At 33.4% G+C, this 27,396-nt stretch overlaps 1 protein-coding gene across 4 annotated transcripts in view; it reads right to left on the minus strand.

The window, feature by feature from the left end:
* The window catches only part of STAG2 (stromal antigen 2), a 128,392-nt gene that overhangs the window by 53,322 nt on the left and 47,674 nt on the right, over positions 1-27,396 (minus strand). For all 4 annotated transcript variants that reach the window (XM_051969254.1, XM_051969253.1, XM_051969250.1 and 1 more), the window contains exons 2-6: positions 25,274-25,420; positions 21,164-21,242; positions 4,819-4,980; positions 3,995-4,091; positions 2,025-2,101 (exon numbers count right to left, since the gene is read on the minus strand). In XM_051969254.1, coding sequence (XP_051825214.1) covers positions 2,025-2,101; positions 3,995-4,091; positions 4,819-4,980; positions 21,164-21,242; positions 25,274-25,317 — 459 coding nt within the window. In that variant the 5' untranslated portion in view covers positions 25,318-25,420. The remainder of the gene's footprint in view (positions 1-2,024; positions 2,102-3,994; positions 4,092-4,818; positions 4,981-21,163; positions 21,243-25,273; positions 25,421-27,396) is intronic.

Below are 27,396 nucleotides of genomic sequence, written 5' to 3' on the forward strand. Positions count from 1 at the left end.
GACTAAAACAGAAAAGCATAACAGTATAGCTTTCTCCAAAATAATTTTCAGTTCACTCAAGCATTGCACTTTAAAAGCATTTTTAAAAAACCCACACAATAGCAGAACTAAGCACCACCAAATGCCAATTTTTGTCAAGGAAAGTACAATGGCTGCATATAATAGTAATAGCAAATTTAACAAATCCCTCTTTTTCCAGGACTTCATTATGAGTCTTCAAGAATACAGTAAGTTTAATTACTTGGTTTTAGAACACATCCTGATACACATACTATTAAGAACCTAAGGTGTGACTATTTAAAATGTCAATGGTGAAAGTTTTGCACTAAGAAGAAAAGGGATGGTTTTGCATACAGCATTGTTAATGGAAAAAAAAAAAACTAGGACTGTGACTCAATACTTTCAATCTATAAAATGGTATCCTCATCATTGTTTTTAAGTTATTTTAGAAGAAATGATAAATCTCTGGCAACTGAAGACCCTAATTTCTTTTCTTTTTTGAAGTAACTATTAATTTACATACTCTTAATTCACCTAGAATTGCCATCTTCATTCATTACAAACAGTAGTCTAATTTTTATTCAAGTCCAATTCTGATGCCCCTTCATGACATAGCAGTTACTGTGTGGTTCTACTGGCAATGCCAGCAGAAGAGGGGGTCAGTGATGACCATTTCCTAAGGATCAATCTCACCCAAGTTCAGAAAAGAATATCACTAAACTTAAGGTAAACTATTTGATCAGTGACTGTTAAAACACAATAAATTATTTCCAAGAGTAAACAGCATACTCATAACAATGCAATCACAGGTCAAAGAAAAATTTAAAGTATCTAAACTTTTGTCAGAATTTCTCTTTTAATTAACACACACATCTAATATTAAAGATGAAATTAAAGTAAATAACATTAGCCATTATTATTTGTCGATTGCTGGATGAGTGATTTGGAAATATTGAGTTGCTGAGATATATCAAACTTTTTGCCTGACTAGCTTTTAGATGTTTTTATTAGTATTGTATTCCAAAGCCAATGGTTTTGGAAGAGATAAAACTAAAAACTAGCTAAGGAGATTTTATCATTCTTTGATAAATAGTAACAGAGAAAACATTTTTTTCAAGTTTATAAGGGTCCCTTTTTAAGCTAATAATATGAACTGAAGGAATTGGTGAAGTTTTCTGGTCAGTTTTCAAATTCTACTTAGCCGTTTTCATCCCTGAATACATCTAAATGCAAATTTTACAGTAGAATACCATGACAACAACAACAAAAAAAAAGAAAACCACAAAGATCAAATGCTTACTACTTTAATAAGAAGTATGTCTTCACAACCAAGCTAAAATAATCATTTTTAAAACTCTGAATTATAAAATGAATTTGGTCCACAAAAATGTTAACTTTAATTCTTCTTTCTGGTGAACAAAGCCCAAATTTTGACCAAATAATGGGGACGATAATTTAATATTTTTCCTAAGAGACTGATGTTGGCAAAAAGTATGTTTTTAATGGACAAATTTAATGATTAAAACTATTTCAGACTGCAGGGAGGGAGAAAAAATATGGAACTCAAATTCTTACAAAAATGAATGTTGAAAATTATCTTTACATCTAATTGGAAAAATAAAATACCACCGAGGAGAAAATCTTAATGGTTAAAGTATGTATTAGTGATTTATTTTACATATTAAATTTAATGGTCAGCTTTTCTAAAAAATTTAGAAAATTTAATATTTGAGTAAAGTATTAGGCTATAAGCCAACAATAAAACCATGATTTTTCAAAAGGGAGATACTTCAATTTATATAGAATCATTTTACACTTAAATTTTTAGATGCTTTATTTTCTTCACTTGAACAATAAACCCCCCCCAAAAAAATAGATTCTATAATATATAACATAGAGTCCTACAAAAACCATAAACTCATCTTGCATTGGGAATTTGATTTTAAAAAGATTAAACTAAGAACATCTGACTAGTAACAAAATAGTAATAGCTACAAATGACTTTCTCAAAACATTTAAGTTACCTCATCAAATTCTTCTGTCATCTTTCGAATTATTTCAGAGTTCTGCATGTGCCGAAACATTTCAGCTGTGACAACTCCTACAATTTAATTTGTAAAAAATGAGAGTTTAGCAGGAGATATACTGAAATAGAACAATGATGAATCTGAAGCAATCAATAGGCATATAACAATAGAAAATTCTATATCAATCCTAACACTCAAGCCTAGAATTAGAGCAAAGACAAAAGTTCTGAATAAAAAGGAAGGCAGGTATAGAGGAAGGAATACTTCTAGCAACCTCAACAATTTGAACCAAGGCCAGAATACAAGGGAAAAGGCTGTTAAAAGGCCTCTTGAAAATAAATAATCTTTAAAAGTCTCTAATCACTAGATAAGCATTCAAAGCATGTAAATAAACAGTATACAAAAGAAGAATTGTAACTGATTAACAACATGAAAGAAATGTTTCAAATCGCTAAAGATAAAAGAAACAATGACAAAAAGGTCTCATGTACACCAAGAAATTTATAGTGGCAGTTTTTGTGATAGCAAAGGACTGAAAACAACAAAGTAGAAGCCAAAAGACTTAGAAGGGATTAACGAAATGTGGTGCATGAATGGAATATTACTATGATGTAAGAAATGACAAAAACTTTGACTAGGGAGAAGCAACTTATATGAATTCATAAAAAGTAAAGTAAATAGAACCTGGAGAACATCACAAAGACTACAACAAAGTAAATGGAAAGAACAGTAACAATAGAAATTAAGCTTTGCCTGAAATAGGAGCTAACAAAAGTAGCACCTTCCCCTCAATTTTTTTGCAGAGGTGGGGAAGATCATGGTGATGCTAGACAACATCTTACAACTTTTCATGAAAAATTCATTTCTTAAACATTTTTCTTCCTTTTTTATCTTTTATTATGAGAAAAGGCTTCCATAGAAAGGGGAGGAGAACTAAGTAGTGGGAAATATAGGTGGAGCAACATTAAAAAATTATTTTAGGCCTCAGGTGAGAAAAGGATCCATCACAAAGTCCACTGTCTTCATTCCTCAGGGAAAATCTGAGCCATTTTTAAGGTATGAGGACAAAGGGTAAAGACTTAGTTAGAATTGTGAGGAAAATTAGCCAGACCCTAGATAACTTTCTTTGCACAAAGTTAAATTCTGAAGACAGTAGAGGGATTTAGGTGGCTGCAAGAAAGTAGAACACCGGAAAGAGGAAAATTACAACAAGGGCATGTTTACAAGAGGTTGTTGAAGACACAACCAATCAAACAATCTTCTGGGGCAATTAGGGTAGGGGCAAAATGTATCAATATCTCAGTAGTCCCAAGTTTCAACTAAACCTAAACCTAAACTTAATGAATTAAGAACACATAAGTTTAACAATTCAAAGGAAGCTTCATTCAGCACTTTAAGGATTTACTCTGAGCAATATATTGTTCTATGAAACATAGAGATTAAGGAGCTTAAAATACAGGGGGAGAGTTGGAGACAACCCCAACCCAAATAACTGAGATACAAGAAGAGTGTGTGATAAGTGTCAAAGGACTGACCTAGAAAAATCTGAGAATCACTTTCAGCTCCTCTCTTTTCTTTCCTCTTGGGGGAGTCGGGGGTGGGGAGCAGTGTTGAACAAAGGGAGTAAATGATGGGTTAAATAGATAAAAGAATTTTTGTCCAGGGAAGACTTCCTTGAGGAGGTAGTACCACTTGGAGTATACCTTAGTCCTCCCCTTTCATTTAAGCTGAACAAAAGGAGGTTTTCTTTTTTAGGGAGTAGAGATAAAATAAAGGCAGAAAAAGGCTGGTTCTAGCCAAATTAAATACAACAGTGTCTCGCCTGATTTTCCTTCACAATAGCCTTCCCACTACAGCTAATCTTGGCCCTCTTCTCAATCCCTTTACAAGTATATCACTACTCAACACCTTCAGCTGTTCCATTTGTTAATGTCATGTATGGAACAGAATGCATACATATGTCTTACCTTTACAGCCTGAACACTGGATAAAAAAGTTGATGAGATCAAGAAGTGAAATATCCCGGTCATGCTTATATGACTCTATCCAATCATCCACTACAGACTGGAGGAGAAAAAAATAGAAAATAAAATTGTCATTGAATTTTCACATGTGCTATAAAAAAAAGGGGGGGGAGAATATTACTATTCTGAAGATCTACTTATATGACTATCCAATCACTCCCAGTGTAGACTGGACAGTGTAGAAGGACAAAACAGAAAATTGTCATTGACTGATGTGAAAACGTGTGCTAAATAAAGAAGGGTGGGGAGTTTCATATCACTGTTGTGAAAAGTCTATCCAACATGAAAATATTTACTATAACATTTTTAACAAAATAAAATCCAATTTGTTAGATAGGATATTAAAAAAAACACAAAATGAAAAGAACATTTTCATTTTCTCTGCAATAAAAGAAAGCCTAAAACAAAGTCAAATTCTTGGAGAGTAAGCATGTTCTTCCCTAAAATAGTAAATTTTGTTGATAATGTAAAACATTAAAGCTAACATTTTTCATTTATGAGAATTGTAGAAATCATCCAGTCCAACCACCTCATTTTCAGTAATTGAGGAATTTAAGAAATTTGAGCCTTGAGAGAGAACTTCTAGATCACACAGCTAATAAAGCAGCAAAGCTAATCCACATCCATTTCCTTTTCCCTAGCCTCCACTCTTTAAATTCTATTGCTTCACAAAAGAGATACCTAAGATACATAATTGCAATAACCAGGATCCACATAAAATATTTAAAACTTGTTTCTAAAACTAGGTAGGAAATTTTAAATAGTACCTGCATCGCACTCTTGCCCATTTTGACAACTTCAAACAACATCATGTTTTCCACTCCATTCTGTTGATGATGCCCATTCATTCGGTTTGGACCAGCAGGTTTTCCTCCTCCATTTCCACCCTTCCCCTTATCTCCAGGACCTTTTTTGCCTTTCTTACAAGTCTGTTCAAAATAAAAGATATATGTACAGTTCAAGTATGCTTAAATAAAATTTTTCATTTACAAATTTAAAGAGAATCCCTCCCCAAAAGATTTGTTGCAAGATCTAATTTCCCAGCCCAATAATTACATTAAGCCATTTATATACTTCTCCAGGAGAGAAGGACTGGCTTCCTAGTCCTTCATAAATCAAGACACATCAAGTCCTGTCAATTTTATCTTCAAGATCAGGTGTGTGTATATGTATAAACGTACACAATATATATGTATATACATGTCCTTTTTCTTCTTCCTTAATATGCCACCACCCTAGTTCAGACCTGGATTATTGCAAAAGCCTCAGGCTGGCCCCCCCTGCCTCAAATCTCTGCCTGCTCCCCTTCTACACTCCATTAAGCTACCAAAGTGATCTTCTAACCATGCTGAACATACTTCAGGGGCTCCCTATTACTTCTAGGATCAAATAGAAAATCTTGTTTGCCTATTAGGTCCTTTTATAACCTACTTCCTTCCTACTTCCTACTTTTCATTCTCCTTATACCCGTCATCCATTCTGCCATATTATATAGGATTATTCCCAGACATTTCTGTCAAAAATACAACGAAGTCTTAAAATACTTGTTACTTGGATGCTTAATTTCTTGCTTCCTAAAAAAATGTTCAAAAATGTTCACCTAATTGCTAACACTGAAATTATGTAGTTCCAGAAAGTATTTTACAAAACTGGAATTAGCATCATGTAATGGAACCACACTGGCTTGGAAGTCAGGAGAATAGGACTCGAACTTGTCCCTACTTCTAAGTACCTCCAAGTCACCTGACATTCCGAGACCTCAGTTTCTTCATCTGTAAAAGTAAAGGGTTAGCTCTGCTTTTACATTATTATTTTAAAATGTTATTTGTCTCCATAATATCTCCATGATCTCATTTGACTGGTAAATCAAAGCCATATTAAAAATGAGAAACAAGACAAGTTTATGAAACTATTTGTTATAAGCTGTGCTCAAAAAGATTTATCTTCATTAGTCTGATGCCTCGTCATGACACCAGGTCATCAAAATAATCTATTTTGTCATTTATAAGGTGGGAAAGGGACAATATTCAAATATATTAAATTTAAAATACAAAAACAAAAATCAAGCTGTACTATAAATAGCAAGGATTTATGGTTTTCTTTTTTGTTCTTTTTATGAGTGTTCATGTTTTTGAATATTTATCAAATTTAAAGAAGAAAAAAACATTAAAGATTATATACAACAGGAACTTAAAATTATCAGTTAATACAAACCCATTGTTTTAGATCCATTATATATCAAATTTTAATGAAGAACAAGTGTTAATAACTATTTGTGACAACAGTTGAGAAAAACCTTCATTTCCAAGTCTTTTATGAATTTTTGGCAGCCATATCCTAAAAGGCCACAAGGGGAAGCTCTTACATCCTTTTCTTTTTCTTTTTTCTTTCTGAGTGAGATCATAAAGGATGATCAAAACAAAATAAAATTCAATATCATGCATGGCAAGGAAAGAGAAAACCAAATAAAATTTATCAGAGAAAATTTTAATGCTATATGGCTAATAACCCATAGAAAATCTAAAAGCTATTTAAAAATACTTTGAAAAAGCCCAGCATTATCCACTGGAAGTCATATAACTAACCTCTTCTTCCCCAAAAGACTGCTAACAAAGTTAACATAAATAAAAAGCATGGGCCTTTCAATAGAAGACAGATAAAATGGAGTTCCATCTTATCAATGTAGAGGAGAGAAATGGTCAAATTGACCATTATCATACCAGATATTTTAAATCAGAGGTGGGATTTTAAGAATTATGCCGATTTTCCCTTGTTCCTCAAACTCTCTTTTCCTTTGCAACCTTGTGTCCTCTTCCCCTTCTAAACTAGTCAAAATATGAATCAGGAATACTGAGAGAAATCAGTCATGCATTTTAGAAAAATATAGATTTTTAAGTTAAAATTGTCACACATAAAGTATATTTACTCCTCCATTCTAGAAGAATATTTTAAGTTTTGCTTCATGAATGAGGGTCATTACAAAGCTACTTATTATAAGTTAATTTCAAGTTTTGAGGTTTCTCTTGATCCCATCTCTTGGTATTCTCTTTCTTTCCATAGATCTAATAGATCACCCAAGTGCAAAGCCTTCTCACTTGGACTAATGACCCTTAATAGCTTCCCAACTGGCTTCTTGCTTTCAGCCTCTCTCCTGCCCAATCCTTCCACCACACAATTATCAATGTGATTTTAAGTCAAAGATCTTTACAAAGTTGCTCCCCAATTCAAACAGTATTTGTGAATACTCACTGACAACAGGATAAAAAACAAGCAAACAAATTCCTGACCTAGCTCTAGCTAAGTCCCTCTACAACCTAGCTCCCAAGAACTTTTCCACTCTTATATTCCTGGCAAATCAGTCTAACTGGTCCTGGCACAAGAGAGTGAACTCGTTCCTGCAGGAGTCAGCTAAGATTATTTTCAGAGATCCTTTCCCTCATTCTACACATCTAAATCATTGTTCTCTCTCCTCAATTCTCATCACAGTTTAATTTCTCGTGTACACACTGTAACCATGAGACACAACCTTCCCACAATAGAATGTAAGCTCCGGGAGGGCAGAAGCTGTTTCTTTTTCATCTTTGCATCAGCAGCAATGAAACGCACAGGTCCTTGCCCATAGTAACAAATCATGAATGATGTAGCAGTAGATATAAATATATCCATTTATTAAAAAGTACTTTCTACACCTTACTCTCAAGACAGTTGGGTATTACAAAAAGAAATCTTGAGTGAACCTTGAGTGAACAAAAGTATTTGCCTTTACTTATGTGAGAGAAGTACTATCCTGGTATCCAGAGCAAAGCTTTTTTGCTAGCTTCCAATTCCATGTTAGTTTTTTCCTAATGCCTCTCTGAGAACTTACTTTCTGATTTTCCAATGGAGATTGTGAGCTTTCCTCTGAAGGTTTTACTTTTTGACTCCAGGATACATAAACGAAATAGCTTTCCTCTTTGCCAAAGCTAACCCCTGCACTTCCTGTACCTGCCTCATCAATTTACCCTTCAATTGGCATCCCACTTTCTGAGTCATTTAAGACAGTTCTCATCTCCACACCAACCACTTATTTCTTCAACCAATTTGAAATACAGCTTTCAAGGACATTTCTCTACTAGGGGTGGGGATAGGAAATAGAGAAACTTGTTCTGTCCATATGCCTTCCATTAGTCCCTAACTTTTCTGCAGTCTTCAATTGAGATCCTCTCTCATTACACTCAAATATATTACACCTAACCAGTCTCCCTGCTTCCATCCTTCTACTTTCCAATCCATCTTTCACATAACTGCCAAAATAACCTTCTAATGATCGTCATTACCCTGCAAATTTCAATTCTCTGTAGGATTAATCTAAGTTCTATAGACCAAACTATACTCCAAAAAGAACTCTTTCTACAATACTGGTCTTTGATTTAAGATTCCCGAGCTAGCACATCTGAATTCTTTACAACTATTACCTTAAAGCTGTCTCTCTGCAACTTCTACCTGGTGTTCTTAGTTCTGTACTCTCAAGTCTAATGCAAAATATATTAAGTGTAATCTTATTATATTTTGTCCAAAATTCTAGCCTATCTAGAATTTTTTCATCTTGGAATCCAGCTTTTAGCAACATCTACCTAATATGTATAACAGTTATAGTTTAAAAACATGTCATCTATGCCTGTATACAAACCATAGATTAAAAAAGAATTATTAATAATACCTATGTAGAACAGGGTCTGACTAGAGACTTCTCAAATTAACACTGATTTTCAAGCTTTAAATTTGATTTATTTAACATACATTTTTGTACCCAACCTGCATCTCTTACCTTCCCTCCTCCAATGGAAAGATTAAAAAAAAAACCTAGGGAAAATTATGAATAAGCAAGCCAAAAAAAAATTCTATATTAGCCATGTCCCAAAAAATGTGGCTAGGTTATCACGTTAATGGCAATATAAATAACATGCTTCATCATCCAAACTCGAGAATCACATCTTACCAGTTGATTCTGATCAGGGTTCAAGTTTTTCAGTTACTTTTCCTTATAATGCTATTAATACAGAAACTCTTTCTTCTAGAAGTTCTGTTCATTTCATACACTCAGTTTTCCAGGTTTCTCTAAAACCTTTTCATCATGTCTTACAGTGCAACATTGTTGCATTATACTGCTATATCCTAATTTATTTATCCATTCCTCAAAAAATACATGAACTGATACTAAGTGAAGTGAGTAGAACCAAAAGAACGTTGTACACAGCAAGATCATGTGATGATCAACTGTGATGGACGTGGCTCTTTCCAACAATGAGGGAATTCAAACCAATTCTTATATAACAGGGAGAACCATTAGCATCCAGAGAGAAGACTATGGAGACTAAATGTGAATCACAACATAATATTTTTACCTTTTATGTTGTTGTTTACTTGGTTGCTTGCTTGTTTTTTTTTTCTTTATGAACTGAATTGTCTTGTACAGTATGATAAATGGGGAAATATATTTAGAACAATTGCAGTATAACCTATATTGGATTACATGCTGTCTAGGGAAGGTGAAAGATGGGGAGGAGGGAGAAAAGTGTAGAACACAAGGTTTTGCAAGGGTGAATGTTGAATACTTTGCATGTATAATTTTTAAAAAGCAATTATTTAAAACAAACAAAAACATGTAGAGGGATAGGCCTAGTAGTTGTATTGCTAGATCAATGGGTATGTCCCATTTAGTGACTTTTGGATCAGAGTTCCACATTGTTTTCCAGAAGGGCTGGATCAAGTCACAAGTCAATTTAAAGTGCATTAGTGTGAAGATTTCCCCAAAGCCCTAAAACAAATGTCATTTTTCTTTTTTGTCATCTTTACCAATCTGATAGGTGTGAGATGAAACCTAAGAGTTGCTTTAATTTGCCTTTATTTTTATTAATGATTTAGAACCAATTTTATGTTTGTAGATATGTTGGATGTCTTCCTTTGAAATCTACCAGTTGATATCCTTTGACCCCCATTCTACTGAAGAACAGCTCTTAAGTGATTTGCCGAAAGCCACACAGTATCTGAGGCAGGATTTGAACTCAGGTCTTCTTGACGCCATTTCAGGAACTCTTAACATTTGGCACCTATAAAGTGCCAGACATCATGCTACATGCATGGCTTTTTTTAAACTGTACTCTTTTTTTAATTTTTTTATTATAGCTTTAAATTTTACAAGATATATGCATAGATGATTTTTCAGCACTGACCCTTTGCAAAACCTTCTGTTTCAACTTTTCCCCTCCTTCCCCTCACCCTTTCCCCTAGATGGCAGGTAGACCAATACATGTTAAATAAGTTAAAGTATATGCTAAATACAATATAGGTATACATATCCATACCAAACTGTACTTTTGATTTGATATAATTAAATTTTGCATTTTCTCTTTGGTAACATTCTTTATCCCTTTTTTAGCCATGAACTTCTCTCCATCTATCTTCCAAGATCAAAACAGGTAATTCTTTCTTGCTTTGCTAAATTATTTATGCTTGAAATTGAACTGATTTTGTCTTTTGTTTTTAGATCTAGTTATTCAATTTTGAATCCATTTAAACTTGGTATTTTCAAACATAGACATCTCAGTCTTCTCCATGAGGAGGACAAGACATTTAAAATGTAAGGTATTTGAAACCCACTATAATTTCTGATTAACAGTCTTAACTAAACTGGGCTGTTTATTAATAACAACACCTATCTTTTATATAGAGGGAGAAATGCTACTTTTATTCCCATTTTACATAATAAGAAATTAACATTTTGAGGTGACGTGCCTGGGATTATACCAATGGTAAGTGAGGTGAACTTCAAACTTGCTGAACTATTCACTATGTAGCCACCTCGCTAGCTGCCTCATAACAGCTACACCTCAGGATTTCACCTGCCTTAGGATGGTTAGCAATGACTGAAAGGCACATGGTCTTCAACCTTGCCTTTCTAAAACCTACAGTTAAGCTCAAAAACATTTCCTCTGAGACAAACGTATCTTCCATAAATAGAAAATGGGTGGCTCCTCTTTATTCTATTTCAATCAGATCAAATATGAAACCCTAGGTTCAGTTTGAAGTACCACAAGTTAGCAAAGAATAACCAGAATGTTGAAGGCTTTGTCTTGAGGATCAGTTGAAGAAACAAAGGATATTTAGGCTGAAGACCCAAGGGTGCTGAGGAAGAATGATTTGAACTTATTTTGTCTCCAAAGACAAAATCAGGAACAGTAAGTGGGAATTGCAAAAAGCTAAATGTAGATTTGGTATGAGAAAAAGCTTAGTAATATCTAGTGCTATCCAAGACTAAAGTATTGATTTCTCTATAATTGGTGGTCTTCAAGCAGTTTTAACACAGTTATGAATTTGTCTAAGCGACTACTGACGTCAATTCCAGTGCTGAAATCCATCAATACTGAGAACAAGTTTAGTTTAGACTCTCCAACTATTCCCCCACTCTCCCCCCCCCAAAAAAAAAATCAAGAAATTTTGCTGCAAAGTAAGTATAAAGTTGCAGAGAGGCAGATTATAGCTACATAACCAGGAAATAATTCCAAAATGCTTAACTATTAAAAGTGCTCAAAAGTATAGGTAGGTATAGATACTTCAGATCTTCAAGTGAAAGTAGGAAGACCACTTGCATCAGATATTTTATAAGTAACAACTCCTATTTAGGTATAGATTATACTAAATGACCTTGGAGTCTTGAAAGGATAATTTTTTTAAAACACTAAAAATATCTTAAAGGACAAAAACATGGAAGACTGGATTTTTATATATCAGATCAATGATTCAGACAAACAAGGATATCAAAAAAGAGGGGTACAGGTAACGGCCAATTATGAACACAAAGTTTTAGCAGTCTACCAACAAAATATTTCTTGCTTAGTCTCTACTTCCATTATCATCTTTCTCACCAAACCTGAATCCAAATAACAAAACAATCACAAACAATGAAAGTAATTCACAACTTAGTGAAGAAAATCGAATGAGCTTTAGTTAATTTAATTCGATCAAGTATTTATTTTTCCCCTTGGTTAAAGGTAGAGGGAAAAGGCAAAGAGCCCACCAATGTAAAATATTGAATATAATGTCAGATTTTTCTTTTTAAAAAATTGTTTTAATGGATGTCCCTCCTCTGGGAGGGGACAAAATAAATGAACAGTTCCTGTCCTTAAGAAGTTTTGGAGGAAGGAAAGAAGAGGAAGAGGAAGAAGAAAAGAAGTGAGCAAAATGTGTCACCAAGCTCTGATAATTATTAATATTATTTAAGTGTCATATTAGCACCAGTACAATTATATACATATAATAATACAAACACTTCTTTGAAAGGAAAAAAAATACCTATCACAAACAATGAGAGTATTTAATCAAAAAATAAGTATACACTGAAAATGTTTACAAGCCATACATATTCAAATATTAACAAATCCAATTTAAGGGGAAGATTTCTGTTATTCAGTCATTTCAGTCACATCTGCCTCCTTGTGACACATTTGGAGTTTTCTTGGCAAAGAAATACTGAAGTGATTTGCCATTTCTTTCTCCAGCTCATTTTACAATGAGGAAACTAAGGCAAAGAGGGTTAAGTGACTTGCTCAGGATGACACAGATAGTAAATATTTGAGACCAAAGCTAAACTTAAGATTTTTCCTGATTTTAGGCCCTGTATTCAGCTACCTAGCTGCCAAAAGGGGAAGAGGGAGTAAAGAGCAGGGGAAGTTGAAGCCCCATTCAGAACAAATTGTTAAAACTGATAGCTAGTAGGACACTGATATTGTTGGTGGAATTATGAATGCACCCAACCATTCTGGAGAGCAATTTGGAACTATGCTCAAAAAGTTATCAAACTGTGCATACCCTTTGATCCAGCAGTGTTACTACTGGGCTTATATCCCAAAGAGAGCTTAAAGAAGGGAAAGGGATCCATATGTGTACAAATATCAGTGGCAGCCCTTTTTGTAGTGCTAGAAACTGAAAATTGAGTGGATGCCCATCAATTGGAGAATAGCTGAATAAACTGTGGTATATGAATGCTATGGAACATTATTGTTCTGTAAGAAATGACCAAAAGGATGATTTCAGAAAGGCCTGGAGAGACTTACATGAACTGACTCTGAGTGAAATGAGTAGAACCAGGAGATCATTATATACTTCAAGAACAATACTATATGATGATAAATTCTGATGGACATGACTCTCTTGAACAATGAAACGAACCAAATCAGTTCCAGTTGTTCAATAATGAAGAGAACCAGTTACACCCAGTGAAAGAACTATGGGAAATGAGTGTGAACAACTACATAGCATTTCCACTCCCTGTTTTTGTCCACTTACATTTTTGATTTCCTTCTCAGATTATTTTAACCTTATTTCTAAGTCCTATTTTTCTTGTGCAACAAAATAACTGTATGGATATGTACACATATATTGTATTTAGCATATACTTTAAATTTAATATGTATTGGTCTACCTGCCTTCTGGGGGAGAGGGTGGGAGAGAAGGAGGGGAAAAGTTGGAACAGAAGATTTTACAAGGGTTAATTACCCATGTATATAGCTTGTAAATAAAAAGCTATTAAAAACAACAACAACAACAACCACCTGATACCTAGATCTTTAACAGGGGAAATATCCAATCAACTTGAAAAAATTTCGTTTCAATTGATCACACAACTAGAAGTCTTTGTATATATAACATTGTTGATTTGATTTAAATAAAAAATACTTTTAAAGCACTTTACATTTGACAGAATCCTTATAAAACTAAAAGAGATGTTTGCATTTTAGGTAAATAGCCAAAGTTTATTCAAACTACTTTAGAACACTGAAATCATTTGCAAAAATCTTTGCATAAAGTACCTTTTCCCTAAAAAAAAAAAAATGAAATCTATTGAGGAAGGAAGGTATAACAAGAAATTACTGTGGTAATGAAAAAGATATCAATAAAATAAAACCATTCTAACAGATAAGTGGACAGACAATATGAACATATTATTGAAAAGAAATACCTATAACCATCTGAAAATTTGTTCAATATCACTAATATTCAGAGGAATACAAACTGAAAAAACTGGAGGATACCACCTGTCAAGCCAAAACATCCAACAGGACTATAAAATGTCTGCTGGTGGAACTATTCTTTCAACAACTTGTGAAAAACAATTTACTTCCACAATAAATAGTATCTCACATTCTCTTGTTCTGTGTGTGTATGTATATTTGTGTGTGTGGTTTTTTTTTTTTGGGGGGGGGGGGTGGAGAAAAATGAAGGGGAGGAAAAAGATACCCATGGTTTTGCCAATAACCTTCCAGAAAGACCCATTCAGAACCTGGAAGCTGTGTTTACTTACTTGGATCATCTCTTATTTATAAGTCTAAATAAGAGACCTCTTTTCTCTCCAACTATCATTAATATACTGCAGCCAGCCACCAAAAACATCACCCATCACCTAAAGTGGTAATTGGCCTCATAGTCATATAGCATCACCAGATCAAAAAATATACATTAAAAATATAAAGGATGAATAGTCATATGGTGAGGTTTTAAGTTATGTTTGGACAATATTTTGGTGGCAAAAAGAATTTTGAAGCCAGCATTCAATCTTTCTCCAAAGCAGTTTTTAATACAATTAGAGCAGATAACAAATCCTTTAGCAATTAAGCTGAAATACACACACACACACACACACACACACACACACGTTATGTATGTTTGGCAATGTTTTAAAATTAAAAGAAAATTTGCAAATCTTCCTTTTGTTATATTGACAAAGTTACTCCCCCAATTTATTTATTCCAGTCAATTTGAAGGCAAATATGATTAAATGTGTGCATAAATTGATTGTCCTAGGCTCCTCCTCTCTTTTTTTAAACCTTTAGTAGAATTTGCTATACCACATTTAAAGGGCTTGATGCTGTTGCTCTCTTTATCCTACTTACTAACATGAAAAATAAGGAAGATTTGTGAATGAAAAGATCTACATTCAAGTCTAAGGTATGACACATTTACAAAGTTTGTAAAGCAATTCAAAGGCATTATCCCATTTGAGAGGAATGGAAATGCTGGGCAGTAGATTGTATAGGTATTATAATCCCTCCTTTGTAAGTAAAGAAACTGAGGCTTAGGTAGATTAAGTAACTAGCTCATGGTGACACAGTTAATGAAGGTCAAAAACAGGATTAAGAAAACCCATATTTTCCCTGACTCCAAAGCCATCATTCTTGCTCACTACCAATAATAGCCATGTAACCTTGAGGCAAAAAGATAATTTCATCTTTCTAGACTTTGTCTAGAGTTTGTTGAATTTTTTTTCTAGAGTTTGTTCAGTTTTAAGATCAGTGCCCAGACTAGCTGATTCTGACAACATTTAGTCCTGAGTTCCTTCAGCCTAGTTGACATCTCTGTATTCTAGTTAAGTACAGGAATTGATAAATAAGTGGAAAAACAGGAAAGTAAAGCAAAAAAGGAATCTACCTAAAATTAGCAAAACAATAAGAGATCACACTCCCAACAAAGGAAAAAGTGTTTGAAAGGACTTGACCCTAATCTACAATTTCCTTTAGGGCTTAAAACCTAATCTAAACCAAAACTCTATACTGAATGACTGTGATAGGACAGGGTAATATGTATAACATAGGTAACATTATTTTGGCTATTTTGTATTTTCATACCATTAATCCTAATATTTTAAAATCTTACTATAATTTAGGGGGAAAATATTAGGAGAAAATGTCATCACTAAAATGTCATCATTGCTTCATCACTACACTTTATAGACTCCTAAAAAAATGGAAAATCAAAAGATAAAGGTGATATAGGAACATCTATATTAGCTTCCTTCAAGAATATAATAAAAAAGTTTAATTTCAAACAGACTATTCCATGAGCCCACCTACCCCAAACCTTAGTCAGCCTTAAGGCAACATATTCTCATCGTTTTGTTGGTTTTTTTTTTTTAAGACTACTTAAAGATTTAAAGAAATTAAATTAAGGATTGAAAGAAATCCTTGAGAACACTTATGTATATTTCAAAGTCCAAAATAGACCAAAATACTCATAGGAACTCATAGGAACAATATGAAGCAACACAGTGGGTTTCCATTAAATTGAAAGAGTATATGAAGTCAAGAGGACTTGAAATCAAATCTGACCTCAGACACTTAATACTTCCTAGCTGTGTGACCCTGGGACAAGTCACAACCCCACTTGTCTCAGGGAAAAAAAGTATATGAATGGAAATAAAATCAAAAAGATATACACAATGACTACAATATGTGGCTATATGTAATCACTATATCACACATATTTACCTAATTATTTCTTTGCCAAAAGGAAAATGGTTGAGGAAGAAAGGAAAAGCAGAAATTATGTGATATAGAAAGACAGAAAAAAATAAATTTTGCTGAAGAAAAATGATTGAGAAAATGAATGGTTTATTTAATCTAGCTAAATCCTACTCTTTAGAGAACATTTGGAGATAAAACCAGGTAGGGAAGGCAACAAAGCTAACTAGAAATGGCTAAGATCAAGTTTCATAAAACAAAATTAGGAAAAGTAGCAAATTAAGACTATTTTATTATCTATCAGTCAAAGAAGCATAATGGTATTTAATATCAGTAGAACATCAAGTCCTGATTAAGTATATACTCAAGAAATCAGTACTGGAGGCAATTTAATTTAAATGGACACAATGTAGCTCAAAAGAAGTGAATGAAAAAGAAAAGTGGGGGAGAGAATTACAGTCAATTCTTAGGAAGGGACAAGAGGCAAATTACTATCTAACCATATGCCTTTCTCATTTTTACAAAATCTTTATGAGACAGGCACATGTATGCATACAGGATGGAAATATAAGAAGAAAGGACCAGCTTTCAGAGACAATTTTCTATGGAGGAAAATCATCTTGGTTATACAACTGAAGTACATGGATTATCTGTGTAAGCTTTCCCCAGCTGTCTCAGAGAATGGTGAAGAGATAGGATCTCAAGAATAACGCTTGAAACCAACCTTACCCACTAGCAGATGTTCAGTTCTCCAAAACCACAACCACAACAACAAAAACAAAAAAAACAAAATCCGCAGTGAAATGAAAGAAAATGGTCTAACAATCCACAATTAAAAAAAAAAAAAAAAAAACAACATATAAAACATTTTAAGCAAATTACAAAACTGGTCAATCAGCTTGAAGAATTAGTCTTGAGACTATATGTATCTTAAATGGAAGTGACAATAAGCAGGAGCAGAAACCACAATAGAAAATAAGGAAAGACAAAGCTGAGATTTACCTGAGAAAATGAACGGTGTTTTCAATGATCTCCAACTGCTCTTGTAAAAGTTCCCCAGTTTCTTTGTGATGCAGACCTTTAAATGACTGACTACAATGTCATATCCAGATCTGATGTCATTCGGCCACTCCTCTTTCCCTCCTCTCCCCTAGCATCATACCACTCCTTACTTTCCTCCTCTCAAAATAAGAATAACTACATGTGATCCACTATTCTTGGATCCCTTGTCCCCTTATCTTACTACGATTTATGTGTAAGCCAAACTATGACCTTGGGTGTTCCCAACATTTGTATACTCTGCTCCTACTGCTTAACAATTCTTCTGGACAACGTTACAAAATCAAACTGGACTCCCAACAAAGTTATCATACTTAATCTCAACTGGGCCCTTAGTGCTGACCAACAATTCCCTAAATGACTTTCTTCAGCACTCTTCAAAACCAGTTATTTCAAACTACCTTATTTCTTTAAATCACCCTAAACCATGCCTACAATTTCTGCAGAGGACTCCAAATTATACTACTTCTTCTGATAATGTATGTAGACTTTTTAGACCTGGAACTAGTAAAACAGAACTTAAATCAAAATCTGATGAAGTGGTTTAACATAGTCTCAGCCTCAGTGTTCTCCTCTGTAAACTACAGTCAACCTAAATGGGTTGTTTGCAGCTCAAATTTGTTAAGTGTTTTGCCAAACATTATATAAAGGTGACCTATTATAATTATTCTCTCCTATTTCACAACTGAAAACCACCCTGTCCTTCATTATGTCCTCCTTTTACTCCAGGATAGGACAAACAGGTAGACTTTTTTATCCAAGGCCAACTATTCTATATCTCTTCAAAGAGATTGCGTCTTTACTAACTCCTTTCAAACTTAACCCTAACTGCCTCAGCCAAAAAAAAAAAAAAAATAGGTGTTGAGGAAAAGGGTCAGCCTTTGTTGTTAAAGAGCTCACAAAAATATTTAATCCTATCACCTCAAACTATTTCATACTTCCATTGTTTCTACTTCTTCAGATTTCTCAACCCCTCACAATCTAGAGTCCAATCCCATCTCACCTCTGACCTAAAACAGCTCTTTACAATGTTACCAAAGTTCCACAGCCTTTTCTTAATCGTCATCCATACATCTGTGGAACATAACACTGCAGATAACCTACCTGGTTCCTAAATCTAGATCTTGCTTGTTGAGTTTGAAGGGTCAGAGTTGAGTTGAACTAGACAGCCTCTGGACTGTCTTCCAGATTGAAGATTCTAAAATTCCAATTCTCTTTTCTCTCTGACAACAATTCCTCAGTTTCATTTGTCAGATCACCATTTTCATACCTTGCCACCTAACAGCAGTAACTGCTCAGGGATCCCATTAGTTCCTAGGGGTTCAAATTATTGTTGCTATGCATATGACTCCAACTATCAAAACTGCAATCTTCACTCAGCAAATGCCTGAATATCCTTTAAGTATATCCATAGGCACTCAAAAAAAAATTTAACCGAAATTAAAGAAAAAGAAAAAATTGAAAGAAAAAATATTAAATAATGGCTATTATATAGATTGTGACATGCATGCATGCAATTAAAAGTTCTTCCATTCTGCAAACAGATGAGAGCTGGGCCCAGGAGTCCCAAAGAGGAAAAGGAGAAAAAGAGATTGAATTGCCTTTGGGAAACAGAAAAACTCCTTTAAAGAGCTCAAACTTCTCCCAGAAGTTTGCTATGTTAGAAGAACTGATTATCAGTCAGAAGGCAAAGAGGCACACAGAGGATAGAAGCAGGATTCAATACATAATAAATAAGAAAATAAGAAAAACTGGAATAAATTATGTCATCAAAGAAATGTAATCATTGAGAAAATGGCCTAGTTATGCGGAAAGATTAAGAGACTAAGGACTCAATTGGAATCATCAAGATGTCAAAATAAACCAAGCTGGGCAGAATCCATATATCAACCAGATAACAGTATGGCTGAACATAAACATCAATGAGATCAAAGATCCATTTAATTGTACTTGTCTGTACACATGTATACAGCATATTCCACCATCATCCCCTAGGCCTCCACCAACCAACAGGTAATACTTAATAACCACTCACTGTAATTCTGTATGGCTTTGAATCCTAAAGAGACCACGGGTGAGGTGGGAAGAGTAAGGGAGAAAGGTAGGAAGAGAACAAGGAAGGGAGAAACGTACAAAGAGAGACAAAGAGAGAGAATGAGAGAGACAGAGGGAGAGAAAGAGAAACAGAGACAGAGGGGTGGAGAGAGAGAATGACAATGGAAAAAGCATAGTGGGACTAAGAGAATTTTTGTTTCAGACATAATAGCTATATAAAACCTAACCTACTTGCTTCAATTTTATGAATCTACACATTACTAGAAAAGGAGCTGAACTCATCATATAGCTTGCACAAATACAAAGACTAAATATTACTGATAATTCCTCATTATAACTACATGATAGACTAATAAAAGGAATCACTAGGCTCCGTAGAAAGTTAAAGGAATGTTTAGAGACCATCTAGTCCAAGTCTTCATTTAAGGGAGGAAATTGAGATCATGAGAAAAACAAAATGACTTGCCAAAGATCACACATGCAGTATTTAATCCAACAGGATGTGAACCAATACAGTATGAAGTATTGATGGAAAAGAACAGACAAAAATAGCATAAATTAAAGAGTAAAAAGGAAACTGAATAAAGGTTACTCCTTTAAACATAGACATACAATTCCTAGGGCTATGCTCTAAAGAGTTCAATAAAGGAAATATATATAAAATGTTTATAGCAGCTGTTTTGTAGTAGCAAGAAACTGGAATCTAAGGTGGTCGACATTTATTTTAGAAATTGTTATATACCAGGAAGATATATGACTGTAATGAAACAATATTTTACTTAAAGAAATGGACAGTTTCAGAAAAACCCAGGAAGACAGATATAAACTGATACAAAGTAAAATGAGAAGAACAAGAAAAATTCATACAGTAACAACATTATAAAGATAAACAAATTTCAAAGACTTCAGAAAGTTTACCAAAGTAATGACAAACCAAGATTTTAAGATGCATGAAGTACATTTCTCTAGAGATAAGTGATAAGAATCAGGGTACAAGAACAATGAGACTTATTGCACATGGCCAATGCAAAAAGTTGTAACAAAGGTCTTTCCCCCTGCCCAAGGAGGAAGAAAAAAGTGGAGAGAGAAAATCATTTTTAAAAATCAACTTGATTTCTTAAAAAAGAGAAAAAAGTAAAGGAACTCAGATCAGTATTGGTAGAGGAAATGATAGTAATCTTATCCATAAAATTAGCTCTAAAACACCATGCTTTTCTTTTCAAACTCAAAACAAATATGTGCATGTGTGCACACATACAAATGTAAATATGCAAGTATTATGTTTGAACTTTTGCTGTAATAAAAATATTTTTTTACTTGTCAAAAAACTGAGCAATAAAAAACCCTTGATTTTTAGCACCCTAGAAATTTAACTGAAAACTAAAGCATATAAAGAAAACAAAAAAAATTACATAAATTAAGAGGACTAAAAAAATTTTCAAAAAGAAAACATCCTAAAAATTGTGCTGCATATATACTGGTTCTCCTTTTATAGATGCAGAAAAGTTATTTGATGGTCTGAAGGCCAAATACCATTGTGTTCATTATCATTAGTACAACCTAGGAAATAGATCAATAACAAAGCAGTCAACAAAATTATTTGGATATTCTTTTAAAAGTTGGTTTCCTGGTTCAAACATTTAACAACTTTAAATTTCTTCAAACCAACATCAATATTTAATGACTTCAAAATCCACAACACAAGTAATATGAATGCTGTACATACTTTTCCTTTGCCTTGTTTTTGGTTTTTTCCTTCAATATCTTCAAAGTCTGTGTCAGAAGAAAAGTGTGTCTCTGACTCCCTGTAACAAGATAAGGAAATTTTGGAAACTTAATCAGAAAGCATTTCAAATTTCATTTGTTTTACAAAAACAAAAGCTGACAGGTCATAGAAATTTAACTGCATACTCAAACCCAAATGTCACTAAAAGAAATTCCATAAAATAACCCATGAAATCTTCCCTTTATTAAATACTGCATATTACTTTTAAGCTACTACATGAGCAGTTCAAATGTAAAAATGAATCAAAAACTACCTAAACTAAAAATATTTTTTAAAAATAATTCATTTTATCTGAGAAAGGAAAAATGAAAAACCTTTAAATACTAAATACTGGGAGTTAGGACATAAATTTCATTACATGTTTCATTTTCTGGTTCTTATAATACTGTTTTTAAAATAATATTTGTCTAAATATCACACTTTATGTTAAGAGTTTGTGTATGTTGGGTTATTTTAAATTATGAAGAGAAATTGACTATTTCAAGACTACGAAGTCATCAAAACCAGCCCTTCATTTTGTAGATAACCAAAATAAGGAGAGACAGACAAAATGATTTGTCTAAAGTTGCAAGATGGGATTTGAATCCACCTATATTATATTATATTATATTATATTATACACCTATATTTGAGGAAGTTCCCTAATGCAGGAGCTCCTCACACCAATGAAATCGTAGGTCCATGCAGGGAAAAAAGTAAAATAAACTGGGTTTTATTAAGAAGATTAATAAACAAAAATTAGCATAGCATCCTAAAATCTGTAAGTAGACATATGGAAGTAAATTGAAAAGACCAGACTATTAAGTTAGGTTTCTCTGATCAAATGTCTTCTACTTACATTTTATTACTACAATAAATAGTTCTCCAAATGTCATGTAGTGGCATTGATTTTTTTATATCTAAAACAATGACTAACAACCAATATTTAATGAAATATTATTATTCATCAGCACCTTGGCCTGGGTGTCTTTCTTCAGAGAATTTCAGGAGTGTAATGAACACTATGGTAATCTCTATTCTAATTCCAGGGATACTGACAATAGAATGGGGTATCATTGTAGAGAATCAGTAGTTTCACAAAAAGTATACACTTAAGCTAACTTCTAGAAGAGCTAGCTCCAGTTTCTGCTCTTTGAAAAACACCCTACCCTAACAGGAAGCTAAACTTCACAATCTTCCAAAACTGGAAAAGTTCTTGCACACCACAGGACTTGAGAGAATTGTTTTCTCTCCAACACATTTATGGAACATCAGCAAAAATTCCTAAGCACTCAGCTCTAGAAAGAGTTCTATAAACTTCTCTGAAAATCCAGCAAAAAGCATTATTCTTTTCCAAGTCCCTGGGAAATAATCAAGTGTGAAAAACATTTAAAACAGAAGTTCAACTAAATCCTTAAAGCTTCATCAATACAATTCCTAGCAAAGAAAAGAAAAATGAAAATATACTGTTTTAAAAGCCACCTGATGTTTTAGGAGCAAAATTTCTAAAGCCTACAAAATTAAACGGCCAACAGGAAGCCACAAAACAGAAATTCCACAAAAGTAGACTTTATAACTATTCTTCACAACATACCCACTAGTGTATTTGGAGGGGGGAGGGAGAGGGGGAGTGAGAATGGAGGGAGAAATATATACAACAGGTATAAAAATGCTAGGAAATTTGGGCTCTCTGAACTTGGACATGTCACATTAAATTCCTGGGGCTGAAAAATTTAGGGGCTTACCTAGGTAGTCTCTTCCACCTGTAAAATCTATAAGCTCAAACTAAAATTGCAAGACTGTTTCTCTCAATTTAAAAAAATATATATTTTGACAAACAAAAGGACAAAGATAGACAGAGACTGATAGATGATCCAGGGGAAGAGAACTGACGAAAATTGCACAGCATGAATTTAATCAAATTGAGAAACTGAGGCTCAGAGGGATAAAATGGCTTGCTGATGGGTCAATGACAGAATTATTTAACGGTACAACTCCTACTTCAATTCTACTGCTACTTCCACTACAGAGGGTAGCCAACAAATTATTCCTTGGTGGGGGATAAGGGATGTCACATTGGGTCTTGGGAGTAATTAAGTAAAGAACAGTAGGCCTGAAAGTAAGAAAGAACTTGCATAAGGAGCCAGGCAATTTGAGTACACATTCTAACTACATCTCACCTGTGCAATGTTCAATCTCAGCAACCTCATGAAAAGACTGGGAGGATGGTATATTCAAATACCAATTGTATAAGCCTACTCCTTAATAATACTTCTATTTCCTATGTTACAAGAGTTATTGCTTGGGAAAGAACTATGGTAGAAAGGAGTTTCAACCAGCTTTTTTGTAGGAAGATACATGATGAGAAAGAACAACAAGATTCTCTAAGTATTAGTAATACTTCAAATGTTTTGAACGGAAGATTGTTTTTCCATCCATGAAGCTAACATGCATTACTATCTATATTCCCCTCTCCTGAGGAGGCCAACCCTGAAGTAGTGTGATGGGATACTATTTCTTTCTTTTATGTTCAAAGCAAGGAAGAAATTCTAAGGCCAAATCATGAATAAATGCTGTGACCACTAAGAAGAATTTAATTGGTGTAGAAAATAAATGACTAAGCAGTTTAGTGATTTTGAGGAACTTTGTGGTACAGTATTAAAAATACTGAATTTGGATTTGGAGGATCTGGATTCTGATCCTGGCTACTTATACTACCTGTGACCTTGGGCAAGTCATTTCATCTCTCTGGGTCCTCAGTTCCAGAGGCTTGAACTTCACAGTTCTAAATCTATTATGGATCCCAGGGTCAGAAAATGTCAGCAGGTTATCTGAGACATAACTTGAACCCAGGTCTTCCTGGTCTAGTCACAACACTTTCTATCATATCACAATATTTCTTTTATTCCATAAAAAAAAGATCATGACCGAAATCTATTAGACCAATAAAACAATGAAGCAAAGTTTCACATTAAGGTTGGTTTTATGTAGCTCCACCTTTTCCTCTTTCCTCTTTTTTGTATAAAGTAAGCTCATAAAGATTGGGATAGGATCTTTTTTGCTAAATCTTTACACTGTCTTAGGCAGGATTATTGATAACGTGATTGTAATTACCACTTTTATGAGGACATTAAAATCTAAGAAAATCATATGTTATATATATATATACATATATATAATATATATAAAATCATATAGTTTTATAGCCAACTAAAACAGCTAATTTCCTTTCTAAAAATGCTAATTCAAAGTAAATTTATAGTACTTATAATAAAAGATTTTTCTCCCAAATACCCCCTCCTAACCTCCAAAGGAATCTAACAGCAAATCTCATCAAAACACTTAAAACTAAAAATAGTGTGACATGAGAAATGTTCTACTTATTCTAGTGACATTACCAAAAAATTATATATATTTCAAAACTGACTATCAATTTCTATCTGATCTATTTAATTCCCCAAATTGACTTAGAAAATGTAACCAAAAGTTATGGATAACTCTTCAGGACCTATACACAAAATATCTTTTGATTACAGTGTGCTTATACTTCTCTACCCTAAAAATTAGGTTTATTGAAATATTCCTAATGTAATATAGTGTAATTAATTTATTGTAAATTATATTTAAAAGCAGGATCTACCTGGATCTCAAATCTCTATTACCATACACTTCTGACACTGGTTGGTATAACCACTGAAGGCTTTTTAAACATTTTGCCAGAGCGGCTATTTTCCCTCTCATTTATTATATTTTCATTTCTGGGTGCTAGTTTTGGAGTTTGAGGAAGTAGGGGTATGCAAAAGCTTGGTAAAATAACATCTTTTTATTAAAAAAAGCAAAAATTAGTTTTGAAAATTGTGACGCTACTTGAAATAATTAGTATGTCACAACTAAATTAACTGGAATATCACAAAACCAGGGCTGGGAATCACAGTTCCAGAGTAAAAGTTTAAAGGCCTGTTTAAAAGCACATGTGGTACTTACTGTTTTTGCTACCAATGGAGAATCAGAAAATATGGGGAAAATCACATCAAAAAACCTTAATAATTATCACTAGTAAAAATTACTTACTGAAGAAGGTTAAAATCAGTTGGTATTTCTGGAGCTGCTATCATTTCTTTATCATCTTCTGGAACACCACAGTATTAGAAATAATGTGTTCATAAATTTATATTCGCAAAATGAAACTGTACTTCTTTCTTCTGTGACAGAAAATTCCTAAAAAAAAGAAAAGAGAGGCAGACCATGTTTATTCTAGAAAGTTGAGAAAGAGAAGAGAACAAAATGATTATCCTCCAAAACTATAGATATGAGTGACCATGTTATGACAAAAAAAAGTTTGTTTTTTTTTACCTCCTCTTTACTCCTTTACCTAGATGCTCATTTTTGAAACAAGCAGGTACAATGCCATAAGAAAAACAAAATAAAAGACTTCTACTATAAATATTTTATACTATTTTATAGTATAGCACTGATCTTTTTAAAGAGCTTCACAAAATTCAACTACTACATAGAACAATATGAAATTCTGAAATTTCTCATTTATACATTCATTTAAAGAACAACTATTATATGCTTGGGGAAAGATAGGAAATGTTAAAAAATAATAATAATAATCTCAACTCTTCTCCCTCAAGTAACTGACTAGCTAAACTGCAACTAACAGTCTCATAGTGAAGTTAGTAAAGTGTTCCAAAGTTGAAGATTTCAGATTAGTTTAGAAAGCTATAAAGATTATAAAGGTTAAGTCCCAAGTAGGTGAGCAATATATATATATCAGAAAAAGAAATATAAGCCAGTTTGTTTCTATGCAACTCAGTACACAGCTTTACTAGTAACTGCTGGCAACATCAGCTAAGAGGCTCATGATTTTTTAATTTACTACTATCTAGCAACTGAAAGTACTTTAAAGTTAACATCCCAAAGCAATAAGGTACTGATTATCTTTTCCAATGGCTCATGAGAAATTAAGAGTTTCTGTTTCTTCCTTGACCAAGTATTATATTAGCCACTACAAAAGTTCTAAGCAAATGGCCTTAAAAGGACAATAAAACATATCAAGCTGAAAATGCTGTCATTCTCAACCCTAGAAGAGTAATGTCCAACTCCAATAGAAAAGAGACCACTAAACTATGCATAAGGATCCCTGCTGGCTGCATAAATAAAAATATAATATCATCTGTGTTTTATTGTATTTTTAAAATTTATTTTGTTACGTATTTCCCAATTACATTTTAATCTGCTTCTACTTACACTTGGCCACATGCCTGCATTTGACACCTTTGCCCTAGAACTAGAAAATTTCAATACCAAAGGAGATGGACAGGGAAAAACAGAAGGCATGGATAATCTGCTCCTGAACTACCCAAGAGTTGTCTTCTAAAACCATATTGAATTTTGTCACTCTTCTAAAGTGTTCATATTGTAAAAATATCTTATTTAGTGACATGCCCATTACATGACTAAATCCACAATTGTTCTCTTAGACTATCATTTAAATACTTCTATTTAAAAATAACTCTGTGTGTGTGTGTGTGTGTGTGTGTGTGCGCGCGTGCATGTGTGTGTATGTAGAAAGATTCTCAGAACTAGTCAAGTGAGTAGAAGTTCCCTGCAAGCTAGAATTTATAGAAATGTGCCTACTGCCAAGTCATTTGGGGAAAAAAAATTGGCCACCTTATTTTTGTAATTTGATTTATTGTAATTTAAATAGAAATTTAGTTTATAAATGTATTCTGACTAGACAACATGGAATAATGTATAAAGTGCTGGACTCAGGCTTCAATGTGCACCTCTGACATTAGTTGTATAATCAGGAGCAAGTCAGTTAACCTCTCTAACAGTTGAATTTTCTGATCTGAAAAATAGGGAAAACTTTTTTTTCCACAACCTATTGTCCAAAAATGCTGGTTGTAATGAAAGAAATTTGCAAACCCTGAAGCTCTGTAAGAGTTCACATTTTAAGAGACAAAAAGAAAACAAAAGACATAAAAAGTAACCATATGTAACAATATGGTAACCCCTAAAAAGTGCTAAATGAAAGTATTTCCTATAACAACATTCCTTGTATCATTTCTAGTGAAAAATTCAGTAAGTGTTGCCAGGTCAAATCATGTTCAGCAACATTATATAAACTTAGTGTCTGGTAAAGTATGAGCCTCTCGCACTACGGAACACTGGTTTAAAAAAAATTA

The sequence above is a fragment of the Antechinus flavipes genome, chromosome X (genome assembly GCF_016432865.1).
Source record: "Antechinus flavipes isolate AdamAnt ecotype Samford, QLD, Australia chromosome X, AdamAnt_v2, whole genome shotgun sequence".
Classification (NCBI taxonomy): domain Eukaryota; kingdom Metazoa; phylum Chordata; class Mammalia; order Dasyuromorphia; family Dasyuridae; genus Antechinus; species Antechinus flavipes.